This window comes from Humulus lupulus, chromosome 6, assembly GCF_963169125.1.
Source record: "Humulus lupulus chromosome 6, drHumLupu1.1, whole genome shotgun sequence".
NCBI classification, from domain to species: domain Eukaryota; kingdom Viridiplantae; phylum Streptophyta; class Magnoliopsida; order Rosales; family Cannabaceae; genus Humulus; species Humulus lupulus.
Genome location: NC_084798.1, coordinates 49,950,967 through 49,973,732, shown reverse-complemented (window position 1 = coordinate 49,973,732; position 22,766 = coordinate 49,950,967). Strand labels below are relative to the sequence as shown.

Genomic DNA, 22,766 nt, shown 5'->3' with positions numbered 1-22,766 from the left:
CAAAGGGAGGGAAGCTAGGTTTACCATGTTGGTATGGCCGTGCATAAAAGATTTTGAAGTTAGGTAAAAAAATAAGAGGTAGAGAAAGAGAGAACAGAACGAAGGGGATAGATTGAATACTGAAATCGTGTTTCACGACTGAAAGATTTCTCGATTTTGCTCCATAACGTCTAAATTTTCACTTTTAATTTCAATCCAAGATAATCTTTTTTTAACAAGACATTTTTTAGGATTTTGTTCCCAACGACTCATACACCAAATAAATTTTAAAATTTTTAATTTATATATTTTTTTAGGAGGCAATACTACCATAATAGCAATTATAATAATAGTGTTAAAACAAAACAATAAATTAGGAGGCACTGCCTACCATAAATATGAGAACGGAAATAAAGTACAATTTAAGAGGCACCGCCTACCATACAATTATAATAATAAAAAAAAAAAACTAAACATAGAATGCTTAATAATAATATTAATGCGAAAAATTAATATAATATATAATAAATATATTAACTATACTAACAATAATATCTATAATAGTGTTGACGCGGTTCTTCGCCAACAGGTAATTAAGAAATGAAGAGAAAGGGATTAGTGCTAAATGTGAACCGAAACAGATATAAGATCTTAGAAAAGGAAAGAGGTGACACAAGACACGTTTTTTGAGTGGTTCAAATGTTAAAATCATTCTACTCCACTAGTCAGTATTATTGCTTTATACTGGATATTTGATTACAGGACCTTTTTTACAATAGAGAATCCAACCTTTATTAAGTCCCAGGGTCTCCATATTTATAGGAGAATGCACCTGGGAGTTGGTAAGAAGGTCATCCCGTGACCCTCTTATCTATCACATCAACTCTGTGACATTCATGATTAATTCCTAAACCTGACACATAAGTATAGTAAAATTGATAGGTAAGGAGATAATGGGCCGCACGGCCCAACCCAGTCGTGGGTGTCTGAATATGCACGTTCCTGCTGCGTGTCCGAGAAGTCAGGGGCATATCAGACACGTGATGTCTGATATATGCACGTTTACCTTGCGTGTGTTGACTTTACAAAGGGTCACAGCCTTCATACTCAGTTCGTACCGCGAGCTAGATACTTAACTCGACCATAGGCCTTCAGCATTCGGGGTCAAGTCTTGTGCAATCTTGGTGAACCCTTGAGTTTCCTCGAGCTAAGGAGGTACGACCTAATGACAGAAGCTCCGGTCTGTGGGACGTCCACGAGATAATTATGATCGAGCCGAAGCTCGGCTCGCTAATCAGCCCGTGGGAAAAACAGGGCGTACAAATAGCAACAGTAATAATGATACTAATTTATATATACGAAAAAAATTACGTAATATTAATAATAATAGTATATAATAATAATAATAATAATAATAATAACAACAACAACGAAATATAGTAATAATAATAATAATATAACTAGTAGAAGAATTGAACTAACCTGAATTAAAGTAGATTTTCTTATTGCAGTTGCTCAGTAATGACGCCAAAATTTGTTGAACTAAAAAGTTGTATGTTTTAAAATTTATCAACTTGCAAGCGTACGAATCTTTAATTGAGTATAGAGATTGTGTAAGCACGAGGTCGAACCTAAAAAAATTGCATAAAAATTCAAGAAAGACCAATTTAATCAAAATTATTTTAATTCTAACCTAGTTCCAATAAAGATGAGATTTTTTGTAACAAAATAAAATATTTAAGATATGAAAATAACTAACTGAAAGATTATTTTAGTAGTTTGAGTAAGAATTACTAAGATTTCAGATTCTGCCTAAGTATAAATAATAAGATTTATTGATGCACTGATTCTCATAATTAATTAGAAATCAATCTAACTATTTTTCTAAAATTGATTTTCATTCGCTTCATAACTATAATTTCTAAGTATTAAATCTAAAATAATTTACTAAAACTACAAATAATCAAAATATATTATTTTTAGCAAAATATAAAACCAAGCTTTAATAATTTCTAACTATAAAAAATATTTGAGATTAAAGATAAAAATAATTATTGAGAGAAGCGAAAATTATTAGTATTATATTGTACTATTGAGAATCTATACAAAAACAAATACTTAACTAAGTATGCAAGATTTCATAGTCCATTTTAATCATTTTAATAACAAGATAACTTAGAAACCCACAACAAAATAAATAAATAAAAACAACTTCTTTGAGCATGAACAGCTTTTTCTCTCGATTTCTATATATGAAATAGTATACTTTTCTAAGAACCTAAACATCTATTTATAGTAAGGGAAATGGACTAAAATGAAATAAAACTTACTAAAAATTGCATAAAGTAATTTTATAATTAAAATAACTAAAATTCGGAGTGAACACGTGGCAAGTTGTCATTACTAATTTAAGTGGGCTGCAACTTAACACGTGGCATCCGCTTATTCGCTGGTTTGGGCAACAATGGGACACGTGGCAGCACGATAAAAAGAGACAATAAGCACTTTTGGAAACCCCTTATTTTTCGTCCAAAATGAAACCCAGTCGAGCAAGGGGCGCGTGCCCAAAATGAAGGGAGCAAATTTCTCCGTGTAGTACACGCGCACATGAGGCGCTGAGAGGAGGAGGGGATAGGTGGGTCCCATGCAGCAAGTGTGTGTAGAAGGCGACACTTGGCACGCTGGGGCTGTTTTAGATCCTTGGGTCGCATGGGCCTAATGAGTTTGGGTCATTCTCTTATTTGCAAAAATGCTAATTCTCTTTGCTTTGGGCCTCAATTTGCTTCTTTTTTTTAATTCGTTTTCATATCTGTCATAAATATTATTTTTTCTTCAAATAAAGATCAAATTAAATCCAAAAAAAAAAATTTCAACATAAAAATATAACACATTAATTCCATGAAAATATTAATTAAAATTTAATTTATTTTGATTTTTTAGAATAATAAATATGCATTTTTGAGCATTAATCAAGCATGTATGGTCTAATGGGTATGTTTGCTCTGTATTACTTGTTATTCTTGCTAACTATATGTGAGCATTGAGCGGGGTGGCATTACATCAATAAACAAATGACTGAATTTCGACAAAAAGAGTCGAAGACCCTGGAGGTCATATGGTGGGATGCCACTAGCTATCGAATACATCATCAAGGTGAATAATGATTATGTTATGATAAGTTTAATGTTATTGATGATGATGATAACATTCATGTATGAATTGTTTATCACCTGTGGTTTATGACTTATGTTACTTGAATATGTTTTGGGAACTACATAGTGTTTGTGACCTATATAGCATTTCTTGTTGGGCATTAGCTCACGAGTGTTCTATGTTACACGTAATGAAAAGAGCGTATGAACGGGAATAATGAGCGAGGAGCACTTAGCGTAGGGGAGATCACATGTTAGGGACTCAGTTGACCTAACGGTGGGGTTTATTATAAATGATGTTTTCATTTTGTTTAACTTAAAATTTAGTTATTAAAAGTGCATGTGAGCCTATATTTTACATAAATGTTATTTTCAACTGGGCCCCACACCACAAACCTCTTCATACTTTACAATTTATTATTTGTTTTAAATATAGTATCATTTTCGTGAATATTTTATGTAATTAAAACCTGTTTTTCGCGTATGTTAGGAAAATGATGTTTTACACTGCTTGTACGGGGTGCCTTAACTACTAGATTTCTTCTACTTACAGTCTTTTTGTTTCACGAAGCTCATCCATTTGCTCCTCCAGTCCACTCGATGTAGAGGTATCGCTAGCATTGGAGTTCCCATTCACTAAGGTTGATCTTCTTGGAGGCATGACTCTATCAATAATGGCTTAGCTCTATGAATGATCATAAAATAACTAAGAACAACACTCAACCAAACTAGGACAAAACAATCAATATGAACATCTAACAACTAATTCAAAAAAAAAACTTATTTATAATCACAGGGTCTCCTCTATGATCTCCCCATTTTCTTCTATTAGTTTTTCCTCTTTTTGGTCTCAAAATTTCAATTAAATAGTTAGGGTTCACAACTCGTCACGCTAGTGCCAATGATCTGTTATAAATAAGCATTTTTTTTCTCTCTCCCTCATGCCCTTAGCAAGCTTGTCGCACTGGTATATTGCTTGCTACCAAAATTTCTAATGTTGAGTTTTTTATGCAATTTTTTCATAGAAAATACCAAATTATGCAATCATCTTTCTAGACTAAACAAAAAAACTTAAAGAAAATAAACCTAAAAGACAATTGTTGACCAAAATTTACGTCAACTACATAAGAAGGATAAAACTCATAGAAAATAGTAAAGAAAAAAAATAGGATTTTTACGTGGTTCGGTCGTTAATGATGCATAATTCATGAGTCACTTATATTGATGAAGGCTCACCGTAATCACAAGCCTTTTAGGATTTACAACTTGGGCAGAGGATAATCTTGCTCCAAGATAACATTGGGGATTCAAAAGTAGGGTTTCGGATCCTTACAATTGACCCCTCCATGTCGTATTTATAGGTAGCCAGGAGGGATTAGAACAAAATAATTAAGTAAAGAGATTAACACTAATCCTCTGATTAGGTAGAGATCATGCATGGGATGCATGACATGCGTCGACAAGAGGGAGGTACAGTGCTTTATTTGGTGAGGCTAGATGGGTGGTGTTAGCCTCACGAGCGTTCCCTTTTTGGGAAAAATGAGTGGTCCCCTCGTGCTAAGGAAAAAGGTGAGGGGAACCATACACTACTACAAAATACCAGTTACGGGACACTTTTTTAGGACACACACATAAATGCAAGTCCTTAAAAATATTTATGGATTTTTTAGGACACTCATTGAGAGTCCTAAAAAAACACAATTTAGGACTCGCAATGAGTGTCTTAAAAAAATATGCGAGTCTTAAAAAAATCTGGGCTAAAAATGAGTGTTTTACTTAACAATTTTAAGGACTTGCTTTGGGAATCCTTAATACTCTTTAAGGACTCGCTTTGTGAGTCCTAAAAACACCTGAGCTGAAAAATTAGGAATGGTGACTTTTAAAGACTCGCTTTGCGAGTCCTAAAAGAGTATTAAGGACTCTCAAAGCAAGTCCTTAAAATTATTAAGTAAAAGAGCATAAAAACACTCATTGTTTCAAAAATATAAAATCAAAATACACATTTGGGAATTTATTTCAGTCACACACAAAATGATTTTAATTTAAATAAAAAAGAAATTGTGTTAACTAAAAAAAGAATTTATATATTAGGTATCAGATTTTTTTGTAATTAAATAAATAAGAAAATTTGTAAATAAAAAAAAAATCTGAAACATAAAGCTTCTCTTTTCCTCTTTTCCTCTATCTTCCCCGAAGCCCTCTTTCTCTCTCTCTAACTACTGTGTTGCCTCTGCCAGGCCCGAACGGCCATCGTCCCATCGCCGGAGCCATACACGCGCCAGCCCAATCGAACCGTCGACCCTCGAAACATCGACCCCCACAAGCTCACCACCATACGCGCTGCCCAGGGCTGTCAACCAATGGTCCGAAGTCTTCCGCCTCTTGCACTTTCCGGCGAGATTTCGACTTCCCCGAGGTGTGGGTCTGGGCTCGTGGTCTTTCTCGTCTCAGATGCAGGCTCAATGGTGGGGATGGGGATCTACGTACGTTGTGGGGGCTTTGGGAACAGCTGGGTTTGATCTCTCTCTCCCACTTACACTCACGGTAACTCACCTCTCTCCCATGGTATCTCTCTGTGTTGTTATATGTAAATATGATATATAAATATGTATATATTGCTGCTGAAAGTGATATAGTTGATAACATAAAAATTAGAGTTGTTGCTATTTTTTTATTATGCATTCAATTTGTTTGATAAAATGCCAAAATAATATACTTTTGTTGAATGTCAGCACTATATATTATTTGGTGAACAACTTAGAGAACTAATTAATCTTTCTCTTTTTGCATGTAAATGTGTTTTTGGTAGATTGAATTTGTTTCTTCTTATTAGTAATTATAGGTTCCGTTTCGTGAAATAGGTGTAATTGCGGGGAGGATTTTGATTAAGTTATATGTTAAAATTGATCGTATTTACAATGCTCGCTGCTGGAGCACACCCCACCGATGGAGCACTCTTTCCATTTCGTTGGGTCGCTGGAGCATGCTGGTCCGAGTCATGCCAGTACGAGTCATGGTGCTTTGTCTCCCTCGCACGAGTCACGGCGGTATCTTCCTTGCTGGAAGCAAGAACCTAGGCAAGAACATCTCTGTGAGGTAGTACACTTGACCTAGTCTGTTTTGTAGATCTGCTTTGGGCGCTTTTAGATCTCGCATTCTTTAAGCAAATGTATCTTATGATCGTATCCTATTTAATATCATTCTATCCACGATGCAATAATTATTATACCTTTCATTTGTCATGCATTCTTCACCATTTTCAAGGTCAAGATGTTATTTCTATGCTTAAGGTCTTTATTATAGCTCTGTTTTTAAGTACATTTATTGGTTTAGAGTTGATGACTGGATGGAAAAGTATATACAGAAAGCCAATTGTCAATAATATATATTAATCTATAGGTTTTTATTGATATGTTTTAATAGGAAACATAGAAAAAAACAATCACTGTAAAAATAGTTATGTAATATGCTTATTTTAGATAAAAAAAAAAAAAAGAAGACTTGTGCGCTTGAAGAGGAGAAAAGATCAATCGCATTCTTCAATCATTGATCTTTCTCTGGTTTTTTTTTTTTATGGTTTGTGTGGGAAGATGGGTCTCGTTTCTTAGATATAATTCAAGGTATTATTATGGCTTCTTTTTCCCTGTATTGAATCTTATATTTAATTCTTAAAATTGATCATTTTATTTCTGGAAGTAAGAAATGAGATTGTTTTGTTTATTTACTTTAGTAGTAGCACTTGCATGACTTAATTTACTTTGGTATATATTTATAATAGTGGAAAAGATCTTGATGTTGGCTTGATTTAGTAGTATAAACCATGCATATGTATATATATATATATGTGTGTGTGTGTTTATTCATTTTGTTATATTTATTCGTTGTCACAAGAAAGTACCAATTATGAGAAATCAAAATAGTTGGCTGTGTTTTCTCTATACTCTTTTCTCTATATAAATTAAATAATTCATGGTTAGATTGTATAAATAAATTAATCAGTTTGAGCATGATAATAACTATCTGGTATACCACATGTTCGATAAAAATCCCAAGTAAAACACATATGTTAATCCCTGAAATTCATGAATTCTTCGTTGGAATTTATTAGAGAAAGAGAAAAGAAAAGAAAGGATAGTATGACTTCGATCGATGTGGTGGTGATAACTTTTATTCTATGCCTATGTTCATGTATTTTTTATTTTGATCTTATAAGCATGTTTTTATTTCAATATGAGATAACTTCTAGTTATTTTAACTTTTGTACAATAGTTCAGTAATGAAGAGAAAGAAAAAAGAAATGAGGAAAGTTAGTAATATTATTTTTATAACCTAGTAACCTTCTTTGACATTCTATTTCCAATTAATTAGTTTATATATGCTCATTACATTTCAGATGCCTCTTTATATATATAAGATCCATTGTATTATCGAAAAGACTTGTCATCATAACTAAATCAGTGTATGAAAATCTTAAGTATTGTAATGTAATGAAGCTGCTAGTATTCTCAATATTTAGTGTGCCATTCATCTGTGCATGAGTTAAATAATTGGTGTTCCACCAGTATTCTCAAATGACAAGTGTGCCATTCAACCATGGTAAATATATTATAAACTTATGTAGAATAAAGTTTCCCATGTCTGAAACTAAAGTTTATGTTGACTCTCAGTTTCCATTAAACATATCACAGGACAGTCATATAATTAACCATGGTTAATATATTATAAACTTCTTAGTCATCTACTAAAACTTTCTTTCCTTTTGCATTTTGTAATTCTAGCTACAAACCTTTTCTCATCTTTTTGTTGGCTGTGGCACTTGAGCTAATGTAATTCATCAGGCAATTGTAGAGTGCTTTTTGATGAGTTCTTGTTTGTTGGGAACGAAGCAGGAAAAATATATTTGCTGGTTGTTGGCACTTGACTTGTTGTGTGTCATTGTTGAGAAGGAACAATCATTTTTACATACATGTACACATGCATATACAATTTTATAAAGAAAAATTGAGGTTGATGTTGAGAGAAATTAGATCAATCAAAATCACTAATCAAATTTTTCTTTTTTGCTTATCTTGAACTCAAAAAGTATTACAATTAATTTTCCATTATTGCTTTTTCATTTTAAGTGTATTATGACAGACGTATCTTTTGGAAACAATGACTAATGTGCTCACTTTATATTATTTCATTTTAGAAACATGGAGTTAGTGTTTCTTTCTTGGAAACAATAAGGTCTGCTGGTTTTTTAGATATAGGTGCAATAAATTCTAAATTTGTTTGAAGATATGGTTTTTCCGAATGCATTTTCCCTATGTATATTGAAAATCTTTATCTCCATATACTTAATAATTGTCACAAGAGTTTTTGATTTATTGGATTCTCTACACAAAACCTGTTTTTTAAATTTCTTTAGGACTCTTGCAGAAATTCAGGAAAGAAGACAAGCAGCTTTAGGAAACTGAGGCATTTATGCGGAGATCAACTTTCTTAAAAAGAGTATGTACTATATTTCCCAACTTGTAGAATAAACTTTCATATGATTTGACACTGACATCAAAACTTAAGAAATGATATACAATTTTCTATTGCTTTGTCAATAGTGGGGCATACATTTTGGGACTGGCTTATTTTCTATCCTGTGTCACATTTCTTGTTTGTTAGCTTATAATGTGATTTTTCATGTTTCAGGGATGATTTTAGAAAGAAATTCATAGTAGCCAATCATTACTTTAGAAAGGCAGTGACGAGGGTGAGTACAAGGACAAGAAGAAGAAATATATGTTGTTTAACAATGAATTTAGTGTTTTATTATATTTGTAATTTTTATTAGAGTAAATGATTCTTGTTTGAATGGTTAATTATTTACCTTGTAAATCTAGTTATATATTTTTTAAGGTCAAGACGATTATACTTTTAATAAGTTTTATTATTTTAATCTATAAATTTTTAGATTAATTTGTATATAAATGTTTCATTTAAATCATAATTTTTAATTTAAAATAACAATAAATAATTTTTTTAAAAATTAAAAATATAACTTTTAAGGGCACCCTTAGAGTCCTAAAAACCTTACTTAAATGCACTTAGCAAGATCTTTTACGACTCGCGAACGTTCTTTTAGGACTCGCAACGTGAGTCCTAAAAACATCCTTTTAGGACTCGCAATGCGGTCCTAAAAACCTTACTTAAAGGCACCCAACAAGATCTTTTAGGACTCACAACGCGAGTCCTAAAAACATTCTTTTAGGACTAGCAACGCGAGTCCTAAAAACCTTACTTAAAGGCACTTAACAAGATCTTTTAAGTAAAAAGCCTTAGTTTTTAAGGCTCTCAAATAGAGGACTCGCAATGCTAGTCCTAAAAAGTATTTTTTGTAGTAGTGATAGAGTGGTAGTGTCACCGCTCAGCTCTCACTATGAGTAGAGAAGTAGTGCGCCAAACTGTCAAAGGTAGGTGGACACGCGATATTATAGGGTGTATCTTTTGTGGTCCTCGTTCTTTTGGGGAATTCGCTAATGTGTCCGCTGAGGAGATTTCTCGGGCCCTTCGAGGAGTCGACACCTGAATGTCCTCTCGAATACATCCTAGGGAGCTTTCCTAACAAGTCCTCGCTTGCAAGCTCTCAAACCTCGGTTTACCATTCCGATCTCCCCTCTCGGGGGGTGGATAATTCTAGTAAGTTCCGACCACATGTCAAGGATGACTGACATAGCCCTAGCCTTCGAGAAATACCCGAAACAACGATATATTAATGGAATTCCTTACAAAAATAAGAAATAACTCTATTTCATAGAGCTAACAATTGATTTATCAAAATCATGAATTTTTTACATATGAAGGGTGTCAAAAGTGAAAATACCATAACAAATCTTTAGAAATCATGCTAACAAGTGGTAGTAAATTGAATTTGAATGTTTTTATTACAATTTGAATTACACATGGAAATATTTAGAATGTCTAAATAATAGAGATTACCCATTCTTCTATTGTCCTAAATGAAACAAGAATCATGAAAAAACATAAAGGAATAACAGGAACTTTGAACTAATGAGCTGACAGGTAGTAAATTGAATTTGAATGTAGCAATGAACAAGACATTATCTAAGACTATAGACTTTGGTGATATGAATTGTTCCTAGGTTAGACATTGGACTGACTAGCCATTTGGCAAAGATACATGAGATGCAAAATTAGCATATATAAAAGACACAAAAAGTGACTTATTGTGATAGACATGTTGTGTGGCACCAATATAAAGAACCCAAAACATGAGAAAAAATAGATGAAATTTTATCAAAAAGATTGGACATGACTATAGATTGTAGATGAGAACTAAGAAAAGCTACGTGCTGTTGGCACTGAAGATAGTAGTCAAAGATGTGTTCACGTTGTGAGTAGGAGGTGAATGCTTTGGAATGGGATCACTTTCACACCCAAGACTAGTTTGATTAGCCATAGATCTTTAAGCAGATTAGGAATGAATTTGCCCCTCAGCTTAAGTCGATAGTCATCAAACTTGTAACATTTGTCTATAGCGTGAACAAGAAAACCATAGTAAGTACACATAGGTTTGTCACTCTTTTTGAAAAATTGCATACAGTAGCAAATAAAACCAAAATCTAAGACAGTGGATGTCAAAGATCACTATCTTTCTTATTGATGGAAGGAAAAAAGTCTTGCATGAGAATTTGAGCACAAGACTGAGCATAAGTTTCATTCAAACCAATACAAAAATTGATGTATTCTTGTTGTTGATACTTCATAATGGCCTTCCTTTGACCACATTGGCAAGTAGGAATTGATCTATGGTGAGTTTGATTGGAAGTAATAATGAAAACAGGAAAATGATAAATGTAATAAGATTTTAAATTAAAAATTAATTTTTTTTTATATATTTGATAGTGTCGAAGTGATATTTCTTCTCATTTTTTAATAGAAGGAGTAGTTATTGTACTAAAATGGTAGAAAAAGTATTCCAACACTTTACTTTCTAACTAAACAAAGGAGAAAAATGAAAAGAAAAAAAATTCCTTTCTTTTCCCCTAACCTAACGGAGCAAGTCTCAAATTTCATCTCACAAAATTTTGAGATGTGTAAAATATGTACTCGCATTTAAAGAACCTTGAGATAGTCCTACAAAAAGAGTTTTGATTTGGAAATCCCAAGGCCCATTACTTTGATGAAATCTATCATGTAAGTCATTCCAAAACTCACAAGCATGATCAATGTACACAACACTAGCTATTATTACCATGATATTGCATCGTGGCCAAAGCTGAGAACAAGGGATCTATAAAACATGGTGTAGGAGCATCACCATTGATGTGTTTGTTCTATCTATTGGGTCATGACCATTGCAATTGCACAATTCCATGAGTTGTAGTTGGTTCCCCGCCAACCAATGAGATACCCTTGACTCAAATAATTGTCATTGTCGAGATGATAGGGATTGCTTGAATCTTCAACTAGGGATCTACCATTGCCATTGAGTGGAGTGAAATGAATTTTACCATTGTTGACTTGAGAAGCTCCATTTGTACCGTCACGGGCCATTGGAAAAGAAAAATGGCAGCTGTGTTAGGGCATCTTCAACTCATAACACCATACATGGTATTGCACCAATACTAAAATTAAAGAATCTCAGCACTATATATTTTTTTCCATTCCAATCATAACACCAAAAATTACACCAAAAAATATATTCTTTATTATTATATTATTTTTTAATAAAATAAAATATTCTTTTTATTATTATATTATTTTATCACTTATTTATTTAATTAATCCATTAAGTCAAAAATGTTATTATTAATTACATGAAACTTATTTCATAAATATTAAAACTTGACAAATTATAATAACACATTACATTTTCCTATTTAAATATTACACTACTAAAATAAAATACATTCAATTAACTCTAAAACATAACACACCCTTGAAATATTAATTAAATTAAACTAATTTTCTGATACTATATTCGTCACATAAGTGTTCAATTAATGCATTTCGAAGTGCAATATGAGCATCCTAGTCTTTGATTTTTCTATGTTGAGCCAAAAATTCTTGAAATCGAGCATCGTCATTACCCACCATCTCAACTTCTGGATTTGGCACTTCGAGTCGTTCTTCAATGGGTGCATTAAAGTCACGTTCATCTTCTATTATCATATTATGCATAATAATACATGAAGTCATTATATCATGTAATATTATCTTATTCCATAGACGCACTGGTCCTGCCACAATGGCAAATCTTGATTGCAATACTCCAAACGTGTTCTACATCTTTTCTACATGCTTCTTGTTTTCAAGCAAATAATTGTTTCTTCGAGCCAAGTGGCTCACGAATGGTTTGAACAATAGTAGACCATTTTGGATTTATACCGTCGGCTAAATAATAACACATATTATACTCTTTCCCTTTAATGACATAATTAGCGGGTGGAGAAATACCCGCAGCAAGATCAGCAAAAAGATGGGACGCCTCCAACACGTTAATATTATTGTTAGATCCAGGTAGACCTGCCATATCCAAAGATCATAGTCAGCTACGGTTTAACGCCCAAAACGTGCATCCACTAAGCGGTAGTTGTAGTATAGATCGGGCGGTCGATTCCACAAGGAGGCAAAGATATAAAGTTAATCAATAAATAAAGTTTAGAGATAAATAATATGAGGAAAATAGAACAAGTGATATTTTTGTTGTTTTTGAGATTTAAATATTAGAAATAAAGATAGAATAAAGTATGATGTAACAATAGGTAACAAATAGGAAGGATCAAGAGTCACCAATATGCATACTTAACAAGATGAAGGAATAGAGATGAAAGAAAATAAATCACTCAAATATATAAACTTTAAGCACAAGGTGAATCAAAAATATCAAACAAAGTCATAGTGCATATAGGATCATCCTAACCTTCGTAGGAAGGTTAGCCTATTATGCTAGACATTCTCATGAAATTCTAGAGAGAAAATATGATAAATGAGACTAAAATTTGGTAGAGTTTTGCTACCTAAAAATTACATAGAAAATGTGAAAGAAGAGTCCTTATTTATAAAGGGAGAAAATGACTAAAAAGAAATTAAACAACAATTTGGGGTTTACAAAATAAATCTGAAATATTAATAATAAAATATGATTTTGAAAAATCAAATCTTATTATAAATATTAATTAACCTAGTTATTTTGGTGTATGGTCAATATGCCTTTTTTCTAAAGCACCAAAAAAGATGAGCGTTAAAGCTCAAAATGGCAATTTTGCAAGGCCCAATACCCACAAAATATGGGTTGAAGGTGGCTGGTGGTAAAAGTGGGTTTTGACCCATTCCCAACCAATGAGGAGGTGCCACGTAGGCACTGGCTGGGAGAGGAGAAAGCTAGGTCTGGTGGGCTTGGTGCTTTGGGCGTGAGAGGCTTTTAGCTGCTGGAGATGGACCTTCGGGTTGGCTGTGTTGGAGTATTATGTTGGGCCTTTGTGGATGCTGAGAGGTTGAATGAGGCGTGTTGGGCTGCATTTAGGCCTGGGAGGCTGGGAGCTGGAGGCTGAAGGAGGAGCTGGAGGACAAGTGTCGGCTAGAGGCGTGGCAGATGGCAGGCATCAGCGGCTTGCTCGACTCGGCGGCACAGCTCGCAGCTCGACTCGCGTCAGTGGGTTGGGGAGGAAAACGGCCCTGGGCTGGGGCCTTTAGATTCTTGGGCCTTTGCCATTTTCAAATTTTCCAATTTTCTTTTATTTATTTCAGATTTAATTCTGTCTTTCTCTTTTCATTTCAAAGTGCCAAAATACAACTTTAATTCCTACAAAATAACAATAAATTAAATCATAATCAAATATTTTCATTTATAAAATAAATCATATTAATTCCATGAAAATATTAATTAAAACTTAATTTATTTTGACAATTAAAATAAAAAAATATGTATTTTTGGGCACTAATAAAATACAGCTTCAAGAATAATAGTCGGAGATCCACTACGACCAGCGTATTGTCCTCCCGAAGCAGTAGGACAATTTTTCCATTTCCAATGCATACAATCTAAACTATACCCAACATTCCTGGAAAACCTCGACTTTCACCAATGTGTAGTAGCCTTGCAACATCATCAGCGTTAGGTGATCATAGATAGCGGGTTCCAAAGACCTCGATAACAGCACGACAAAATCGTTTCAAACTTTCCAAAGCAGTAGATTCTCTTATTTTGATGTACTCGTCGGTAGCATCTGCTGGTACACCATATGCCAACATTCGAAATACGGCTGTTACTTTTTGTAGACCCAATAACTCGAACTCACTGAGTCCATATCTTCGTTGGACGATGTAATTGTCATGCCTTTGTAAAACATCATAAATATGAAGGAATAAAACACGACCCATTCGGAATCTTTGGCGGAACATCGAGGCAGAAAATCGAGGGCTCTTTGAAAAATAATCGTTGAATAGATTGCGATTAGCATTTTCTCGGTCACGGTTGACTACTATATGACCAAGAATTGAGCCCATGTGTGACCCTTCATTATTTTGGGGTTGAGCGATGCAAAAATTGTTGTTAGCAGTAATTTGACATACTACTTGCTTTTCTAGATTATCATAATAATCATCATCATCATTTAAAGAAGAAGGAGACGATGCCAAATAAGATGAACTACCATAATGAGAATTCATCTTTAATCCACGTTGATTTGTATGTGTTGTTAGTCTACATTAAGCCAATGTTTTATAGTGTAGATATTCATTGTCTTCAGATTTCAAATTATTGAAGATAAGAAAAGATTCCCGAAGCATTGTATTGTCACATCGTATTTTTATCTTCAGATTTCAAATTATTTTGTCTTAAGAAAATATACTTGTAGCATTGTATTGTCACATCGTATTTTTCTCTTTGGATTTCAAATTATTTTGTCTTAAGAAAAGATACCCGTAGTATTGTATTGTCACATTGTATTTTGTCTTCAAATTTCAAATTATTTTGTCTTAAGAAAAGATACCTGTAGCATTGTATTGTCACATCGTATTTTGTCTTCAGATTTCAAATTATTTTGTCTTAAGCAAAGATACATGTAGCATTGTATTGTCACATCGTATTTTGTCTTCAAATTTCAAATTATATTGTCTTAAGAAGATATACTCGTAGCATTGTATTGTCACATTGTATTTTGTCTTCAGATTTCAAATTATTTTGTCTTAAGAAATCTAACTTTTACATCCCTATACAATGGCATATTTTTCACATAAGATGACCACCTCTTCAACATAGTTCTAAACCAACTTCTTTCTCTTTCAAAATGACTTCAATTCGAACTTCTTCATACTCAATTGAAGAAGATGAGCACTTGTGTCATGTGTATCTTGACATTTCTCAAAATCCAATCATAGGAATTAACCAATCCAAAGATCAGATGTGGGCAAGAGTTGAATTAGCGTATCACTGTAGACAGATTAGTAGTCAACCTCGACCGAAAAGATCTTTGCAAACATGAATGACGACCATTCTTGCGGCAATTTCAAAATTAAGGGGATGCATTAACCAAATGTAAAATAAAAATCCAAGTGGTGCTTCACAAGAAGATATTGTGAGTATATATTGTTATAGTAACTTGTTTTTAATTTTATTGACAACATTTATTTATTATTCAACGGTTAAATCAAGTGAAGATGGTATTAGCACAAGATCCAAAGTATAGAAGAGGGTTCAAATTTGATCATGTTGTTAGGAACGAGTTTCCTAATACGCAGCGGAATGGTGGTGGGTTAGCCCAGTGTACAACAAAAATTTTGTATCATATTTAAACTACCTTTAAAATGCAGATCCATTAATATACACACATTGATCATAAGCATGATAGGAATACAAATCATACATCTTTAAGCCTACCAAGTGCCATCGCTATCTTTTCATAATAAAAACAATCTTGTTATCCAAGCTGCTCCCATGTACTTACATCAAGATCTTCCACAGTGTTCTCTACACCTCAAGAAGTGTGTGGGTACTTAGAGAATAAAGGATAGTTAATCTGTGATTCTACTTGATGTACTCAACACATGAGATCAAGAAAATACGCCTGAGAATTAGTTCTTTATCTTTTCAGGGAGAGATTGAAAAGTATCATTCTATTTTTCAGAGAGCAAATTACTGTCTTCTATTTTCTGATAAGTCTTACTTAATATAGAAAATATTTAATTTAAAAATAAATATGTAACTAACTTACAATATATTATTTAATTAATTAATTAATTATCTTATTAATGAAAATATCCAAAAACTAATTTTTTGAATTATCCATTAATTAATTAATTAATTAAATAAAATTGAAAAAATTTGTCCCTGAAAAATATGTAGTACACGCCACACACAGTCTATAATTAAATAAATAAATAAATAAAATTGAAAAAATTTGTCCCTAAAAAATATGTAGTACACGCCACACACAGTCCATGGACTGTGTGTGGTCGTGTACCACCCTAATTTTTAGGGATATTTGGTTTTTCTATTTTTATTTAATTATTTAGTCAAACTACTTTGTCAAATAAAAATCTAACAACTTGATAACTAATTCAAATTTAAATTAAATATCTTTTTAACTAATTATCAAATATAATTAATTATTTCAATAAATATCAATCTTTTAAATTCAAATCCAATTTGAACTTATTAGATTATTATTATCTCCCACTCAAATAAAAATATTTAATCAATTCTACTAATTAATTAAATCCAATATAATTTCGAAAATAGATATTTAATTTATTATAATATCAAAAATTATAATTAATTAATTATTTTATTTAATTTTGAAATTAATTTAATTATTTAATATAATTTTGAAAGTTATATTATAATTAAATATTAATTAATTTTGTTAATTACAACTAATTTGTAATTAATTAATTAATCAATATTATCATATAATTGCATATTTGGCCCGAAGAACAAATTTCTTCTTAAATATGTCTTTCAACTATTTTTCTCTTTATATCAACTCTTACCTTGAATAGTGTTGATAGAGCCGTTGTGGGGACCTATGGACCTATAATTCCAAGCTCCCATAAATTTGAGATTATTAATTAAACTCTTTAATTAAATAATCTTAATTTATTAATCTCATGATTACTCCACTATAAATATGAGACTGCACTATTGTAATTTTAGACATTTCATTTACTGAGTACTTTATAATGATAAAGTGTCCATTGATATAATCATTGCATGCAAATTAACCCTCTAATAATGGTTCATAATTAATCGAGGATAAAATTATCGTTTTACCTTTTTAATTATCTCTTGTTTCCTTAAGTGCCATTGACTTTACTAGTGAAGCTTAATTCATAACTAAATTATGAATTTGAGCTCAATAACCTTTCAGTCCCAAAAGTCAACCCTTAAGAGAATCATTATTCAATCTCTTGCGAGAAGGCATAGATTCTGTATCTGTATACTATGTCCCCAGCCATTTACATTAATGAGTTCCCAAAACAAAAGTTTATAGCCTGATCATTCTGACAGACCCTAACGAGTGAATCAAAGAACTCATATAACATAAACATGAGTTCATAGTAACTTCAGGATTAAGATTTATTTGTATATGATCATCAGTTGATATATTTAATTAATACTTCAAAACAACATTTAACTAAGTAGTAATAAACATGTCTGGTCTAGTTTTATATATTCTCTAATATATAAAGTACCTCCACTAAAGTGTCCTACTACACTAGTGATCCGGATCTAGATCACATGTATTCATAATACTAGTGGACTGTACTTGCAGTAATTAATCTAAAGATTCCATAACTTTATTTTACTATGAACTATTCAAGTTCATTTATCTCAATCACAATCCTCCTGTACCAATACGTGTTTGAGATTACATATATGAACTTAGGAATTTTTCTGATATTTACATAATATTATTATAGAATAATATAGTCCATGAAATATATGCATAAAAAATTCAATTTATTTATTTATTTCATAAAACAATGTCTACTACATATGCTTTCAAGGCACAATTCCCAACAATCTCCCACTTTCCCTAAAGCAAATGACGCTTCTCTCTCATTCCTATGTTTCTTACATGCTCCTTAAAAGATTTTATGGATAAAGTCTTTGTGAAAGGATCTATAAGATTATGCTCTGAAGCTATCTTCATAACTGCAACTGTAACGCCCCAACTCCAGGGACCGTTACGGTGTGCCTTGTAAACAGTGCTAAACTCGCTAATCGAGTCATTTGGCCAAAAACGTGTAACTAAGTATGATTAGCGGTTTAGGGATTAAACATATTGGTTGGGGTGTAACGTTTCACTAGAACGTTTAATTTATACATTGGGATCCCGAAAATATAATTTCAGAGTTTATTACAGAAAATATTTACAACAGGCCGTTCTACCCAGCAAAACAGGGTTCAACCCTAGTTCCACTTTAAACCTCGGCCGTGGTGGATGAGCAGCCGCATATGTACACATCATCACCTAAGCTCTTCAACTCAAGGATGGATCAGCTTCCTCTTGCCGTTACCTGCACCACATAGCACCCGTGAGCCGAAGCCCAGCAAGAAAACATAAACTATACATAAACATTATCAAATGATTATCATTATAATCACACTGAGCATAAAGCTTTCAAACTAATGAGTGAACATCACATGATTCAAGTGGGAGAGTGGCTGCTAGGTAAGCCACTAGCCTCTAAGCACTTATTTTATTCATCGACCCTCGAGGTCGGTCTGGCATTAATGCTCTTTGAGTCATTCAATGCAGATGGTCGATTAGATCTAATCTCTGTTGGCTTGCGTGATCCACGCTAAGGCCGTTCTGACTAATAAGTCAGCGCTATGTGACCAATGTCCAGTATCACTGCCGAACCTAACTAATAAGTCACAGCTTCACAGCTGATACTAATACCTTTGCTAATTCTGACTGACGAGTCAGTGCAACGTGACCAGTGCCCAGTACCACTGCTGAACCTGACTAATGAGTCATAACTTCACAGTTGATACTAGCACCTTTGCCAAATCTGACTAATTAGTCAATACCATGCACAAGTAAGCAATCCTATCAATATGTATCATATGTCAGTTATCCAAGAATAGGGCATTCAGCATGCTTACTAAACAGTTGCTAGCATAATCATGATCATGCACAAACCCAGAGACTCAAGCTCTGACCAATCTCATATTCATCATTCATGGCATGCCCTAATCACATGTTTCTCATGCATCACATGCATCACATTTAATCACCCAGCATGCCTCAATGATAATCATATGCAAATGGGCAAGATTTCCAAGCATTCATTATGCTATCAATGTTTACATTTAAACATCCAACATGCATCAAACATAACCATGCATGTCACACATGGGGTGCAGTTTTCTTACCTTGGGTTCGAGCGAGAATTAATAAAAGAAACGACATTTGAGAACGATCAGCTTTTAGTCCTTTAGCGGTCACCTAGTCATAACCAAACATATAGGATACCATTAATAAAAATGACCAACATATGTTCCCAAACCAATATCTAGCCTCCGGGACATCAATCCACACTTAACCGAGTGATAGGATCAACCCCGAGGCCTATGGCAAGCATCCCCAAGTCAAAAACCCTATTCTGGCCAAATCTGCCCTGATGGGCCGCGGCTCACCATAGCCATGCCGTGGCTCATCTCCCTGACAGAGGCATTTCTGCCTCTGAAGCCACCTTAGGCCGCGGCACACAAAAGCCAGGCCGCGGTTCATTACCCAGATCAGCCAAAAATCAGCAACGCACCAGCTCGACCTCCCCTGCATATTCCCCTAGAACCAAGCCTTCAAACCAGTTCCAAACCTTCTCCAAACACACAATTAAACCTCTAAACATAACCCATAACCTCCCCTCATCAAAACCCAATCTAACCATCAATCAAAACCCCTTTAAATCCAAACTTCCAACAAGAAATCAAAACTGAAAAACTAAAGAAGAAAACAGAGTACCACCTGAATTCAATGACTAAAACTCACCTCAAACACGGTTTTGAATCCCCTTTCATGACTGAATCAAGTTCATAAGCTCCCACCTTTGATCTCCTAGCTTAACTCCTCAATTTGGCCTCTCAAAATTCAAAGGGAAGTGAAGGGAGAAACATGTACGGGAGAGAAGAAAATGATGAGGTTGATGCTCTGTTTTACACTTTTCCATAGCTTTCCAAACTAAATGAGTTGATATAAATCCTTAAGGTCAAAAGACCATAATGCCCCTAGGCCAATTTAAAAGCTTCTAAACACTCCCAAGGGTAAATTCGTCATTTCCAACCTATACTGTTAATTATAATTAACGATCTCCGATTCCCGCTAATCTCAACATTCTCAAATACCAATAAATCATAACCCATTACCCTTTAATTCCCGGTAATGCTCTAATCATTAACTTCACCCCGAGACTCACCCCGAGCCCCAAACTTAAACCCGTTATGACTAGACCGAACACTTACATCTCATGATCGTCTCATGTCGAAAAGCTCGAACCAATCCACCTTATAATGTGGCTATATTAATTAATCACAATCATGCACCCAAAATACACAATTATGCCCACAGTGGCCAAATTACCAAAATACCCTCACAATAATAAATTCTCCCATATGCATGCACTCACCATCATATAATAATATAATTAACGTAAACATGCATATAACCATTAAATACCATAATAAATCAATTATGGCCCTCCCGACCTCCTAATCAAGGTCCTAAACCTTATTAGGAAATTTGGGGCATTGCAGCAACATCTCCTCGATGAACTGTCTCTGTAAGCAAGTGATACTTCCTCTCGATGTGCTTTCCTCTCTTGTGACTCTGTAATTCCTTTGAGATAGCTACTGCCCCACTGTTGTCACAGTATAGGACTAGTGGCTTATCCACATCTAGCACTACTTCCAGATTGGAATAGAACTTTTTCTTTTAGCTGCACAGCCTCCTTAGTTACTTCATAAGCTGCTATATACTCGACTTCCATGGTGGAGTCTACAATGCTGGTTTGTTTAATACTTCGCCAGACCACTGCTCCTCCTCCAAGAGTAAGCACTGATCCAGAAGTCGATTTCCAACTATCTCTGTCTCATTGAAAATCAGAATCAGTGTAACCAGTGGGGTTCAGGTCTCCACCTGAATATAAAAACATATAATCTCTAGTATTTCTTAGATACTTGATATTATTCTTCACTGCAGTCCAATGACTCAATCCAGGATTGGATTGATAATGCCTGAGTATCCCTACTACATAACTAATGTCAGGTCTTGTACACAACATGGCCTACATTAGACTACCTACCGCTGAGGCATAGGGATATTGTCTCATGTATTCCTCTTCCTGAGGTGTTTTGGGACACTTCTCCTTGGAAAGGAATACTCTAGAACGGGTTGGCATATCACCCATTTTGGAATTTTGCATATTAAAGCGTTCTAGCACCTTATCAATATAAGTTGCTTGAGACAGTGTCAAAGTTTTGTTCTGTCTATCTCTAAGAATCTTAATGCCCAGAACATACTTGGCTTCTCCCAATTCTTTCATTTGGAATTGTTCAGCTAACCAGTTCTTTACCTTTGATAATGATGCTACGTCATTTCCAATCAGTAATATATCATCAACATAAAGAACGAGGAATACTACTACACCATCTTTGATTTGTTTATAGACACAAGGTTCGCCAACGTTTTGTTCAAAACCAAATGTTTTAATTGTGTCATTAAATCTAAGATTTCAACATCTATAAGCTTGTTTGAGTCCATAGATGGACCTAAGAAGCTTGCAAACTTTTTGCTCTTGACCTTTTGATTCGAACCCTTCTGGTTGAGACATGTAAATGGTTTCATCAAGGTAGCCATTCAGAAAAGATGTTTTGACATCCATTTGCCAAATCTCATGATCCATGCACGCAGCAATGGATAAGAGTATACGAATGGATTTTAGCATGGCTACAGGAGAAAAGGCTTCTTCATACTCAACCCCTTCTTTCTGTGTGTAACCTTTGGCTATAAGCCTTGCTTTGAAAGTCTTTACTTTCCCATCCGCTCCTCTTTTCTTCTTGAATATTCATTTGCAACCAATGGGTTTGATATTCTCAAGTGGATCTTCAAGAACCCAGACAGAATTGGAATACATTGATTCCATTTCATGGTTCATGGCTTTTTGCCATTTGTCCTTGTCAGAATCATTCATTGCATCTTTAAATGTCAATGGATTGTCTTTGTTTGTATCAGACACAAGCATTTGAACTTCGTGTTCATAGCGTATGGGTTGCTTACTAACCCTCCCACTACGATGAGGCTCTCTACTATTCTGACTAGAACTAGCAGTTTCCTCTTGCCGTTTTTCATTGGTTGTTGCTGGTGACTTTGCAACTTCATTCGAGACCATCTCCTCCAGTACAACCTTACTGCGAGGTTTGTGGTTATTAACATAGTCATGTTAAAAAAAAGTTGCATTTGGCAATACAAATGTTTTATTTTCTTTTAGACTATAGAAAATTCCACCTCTAGTCTCTTTGGAATATCCCACAAACATGAACACTTCTAAGCGAGATTCCAACTTCCCGGTCTTTCCTTTAAGCACGTGTGCAGGACACCCCTAAATTCAAAAGTCGTGTAAACTAGGTTT

At 33.9% G+C, this 22,766-nt stretch overlaps 1 protein-coding gene and 1 pseudogene across 1 annotated transcript; one reads left to right on the top strand and one right to left on the bottom strand.

The window, feature by feature from the left end:
- Positions 1-14,252: 14,252 nt before the first annotated feature.
- LOC133785068 (uncharacterized) lies at positions 14,253-14,798 on the bottom strand. The gene has a single exon (XM_062224330.1). It carries the CDS (start codon positions 14,796-14,798, stop codon positions 14,253-14,255), a length of 546 nt encoding a protein of 181 aa, XP_062080314.1.
- Positions 14,799-15,418: 620 nt separating this feature from the next.
- Positions 15,419-22,766, top strand: part of LOC133785067 (uncharacterized) — a 36,937-nt pseudogene continuing 29,589 nt past the window's right edge.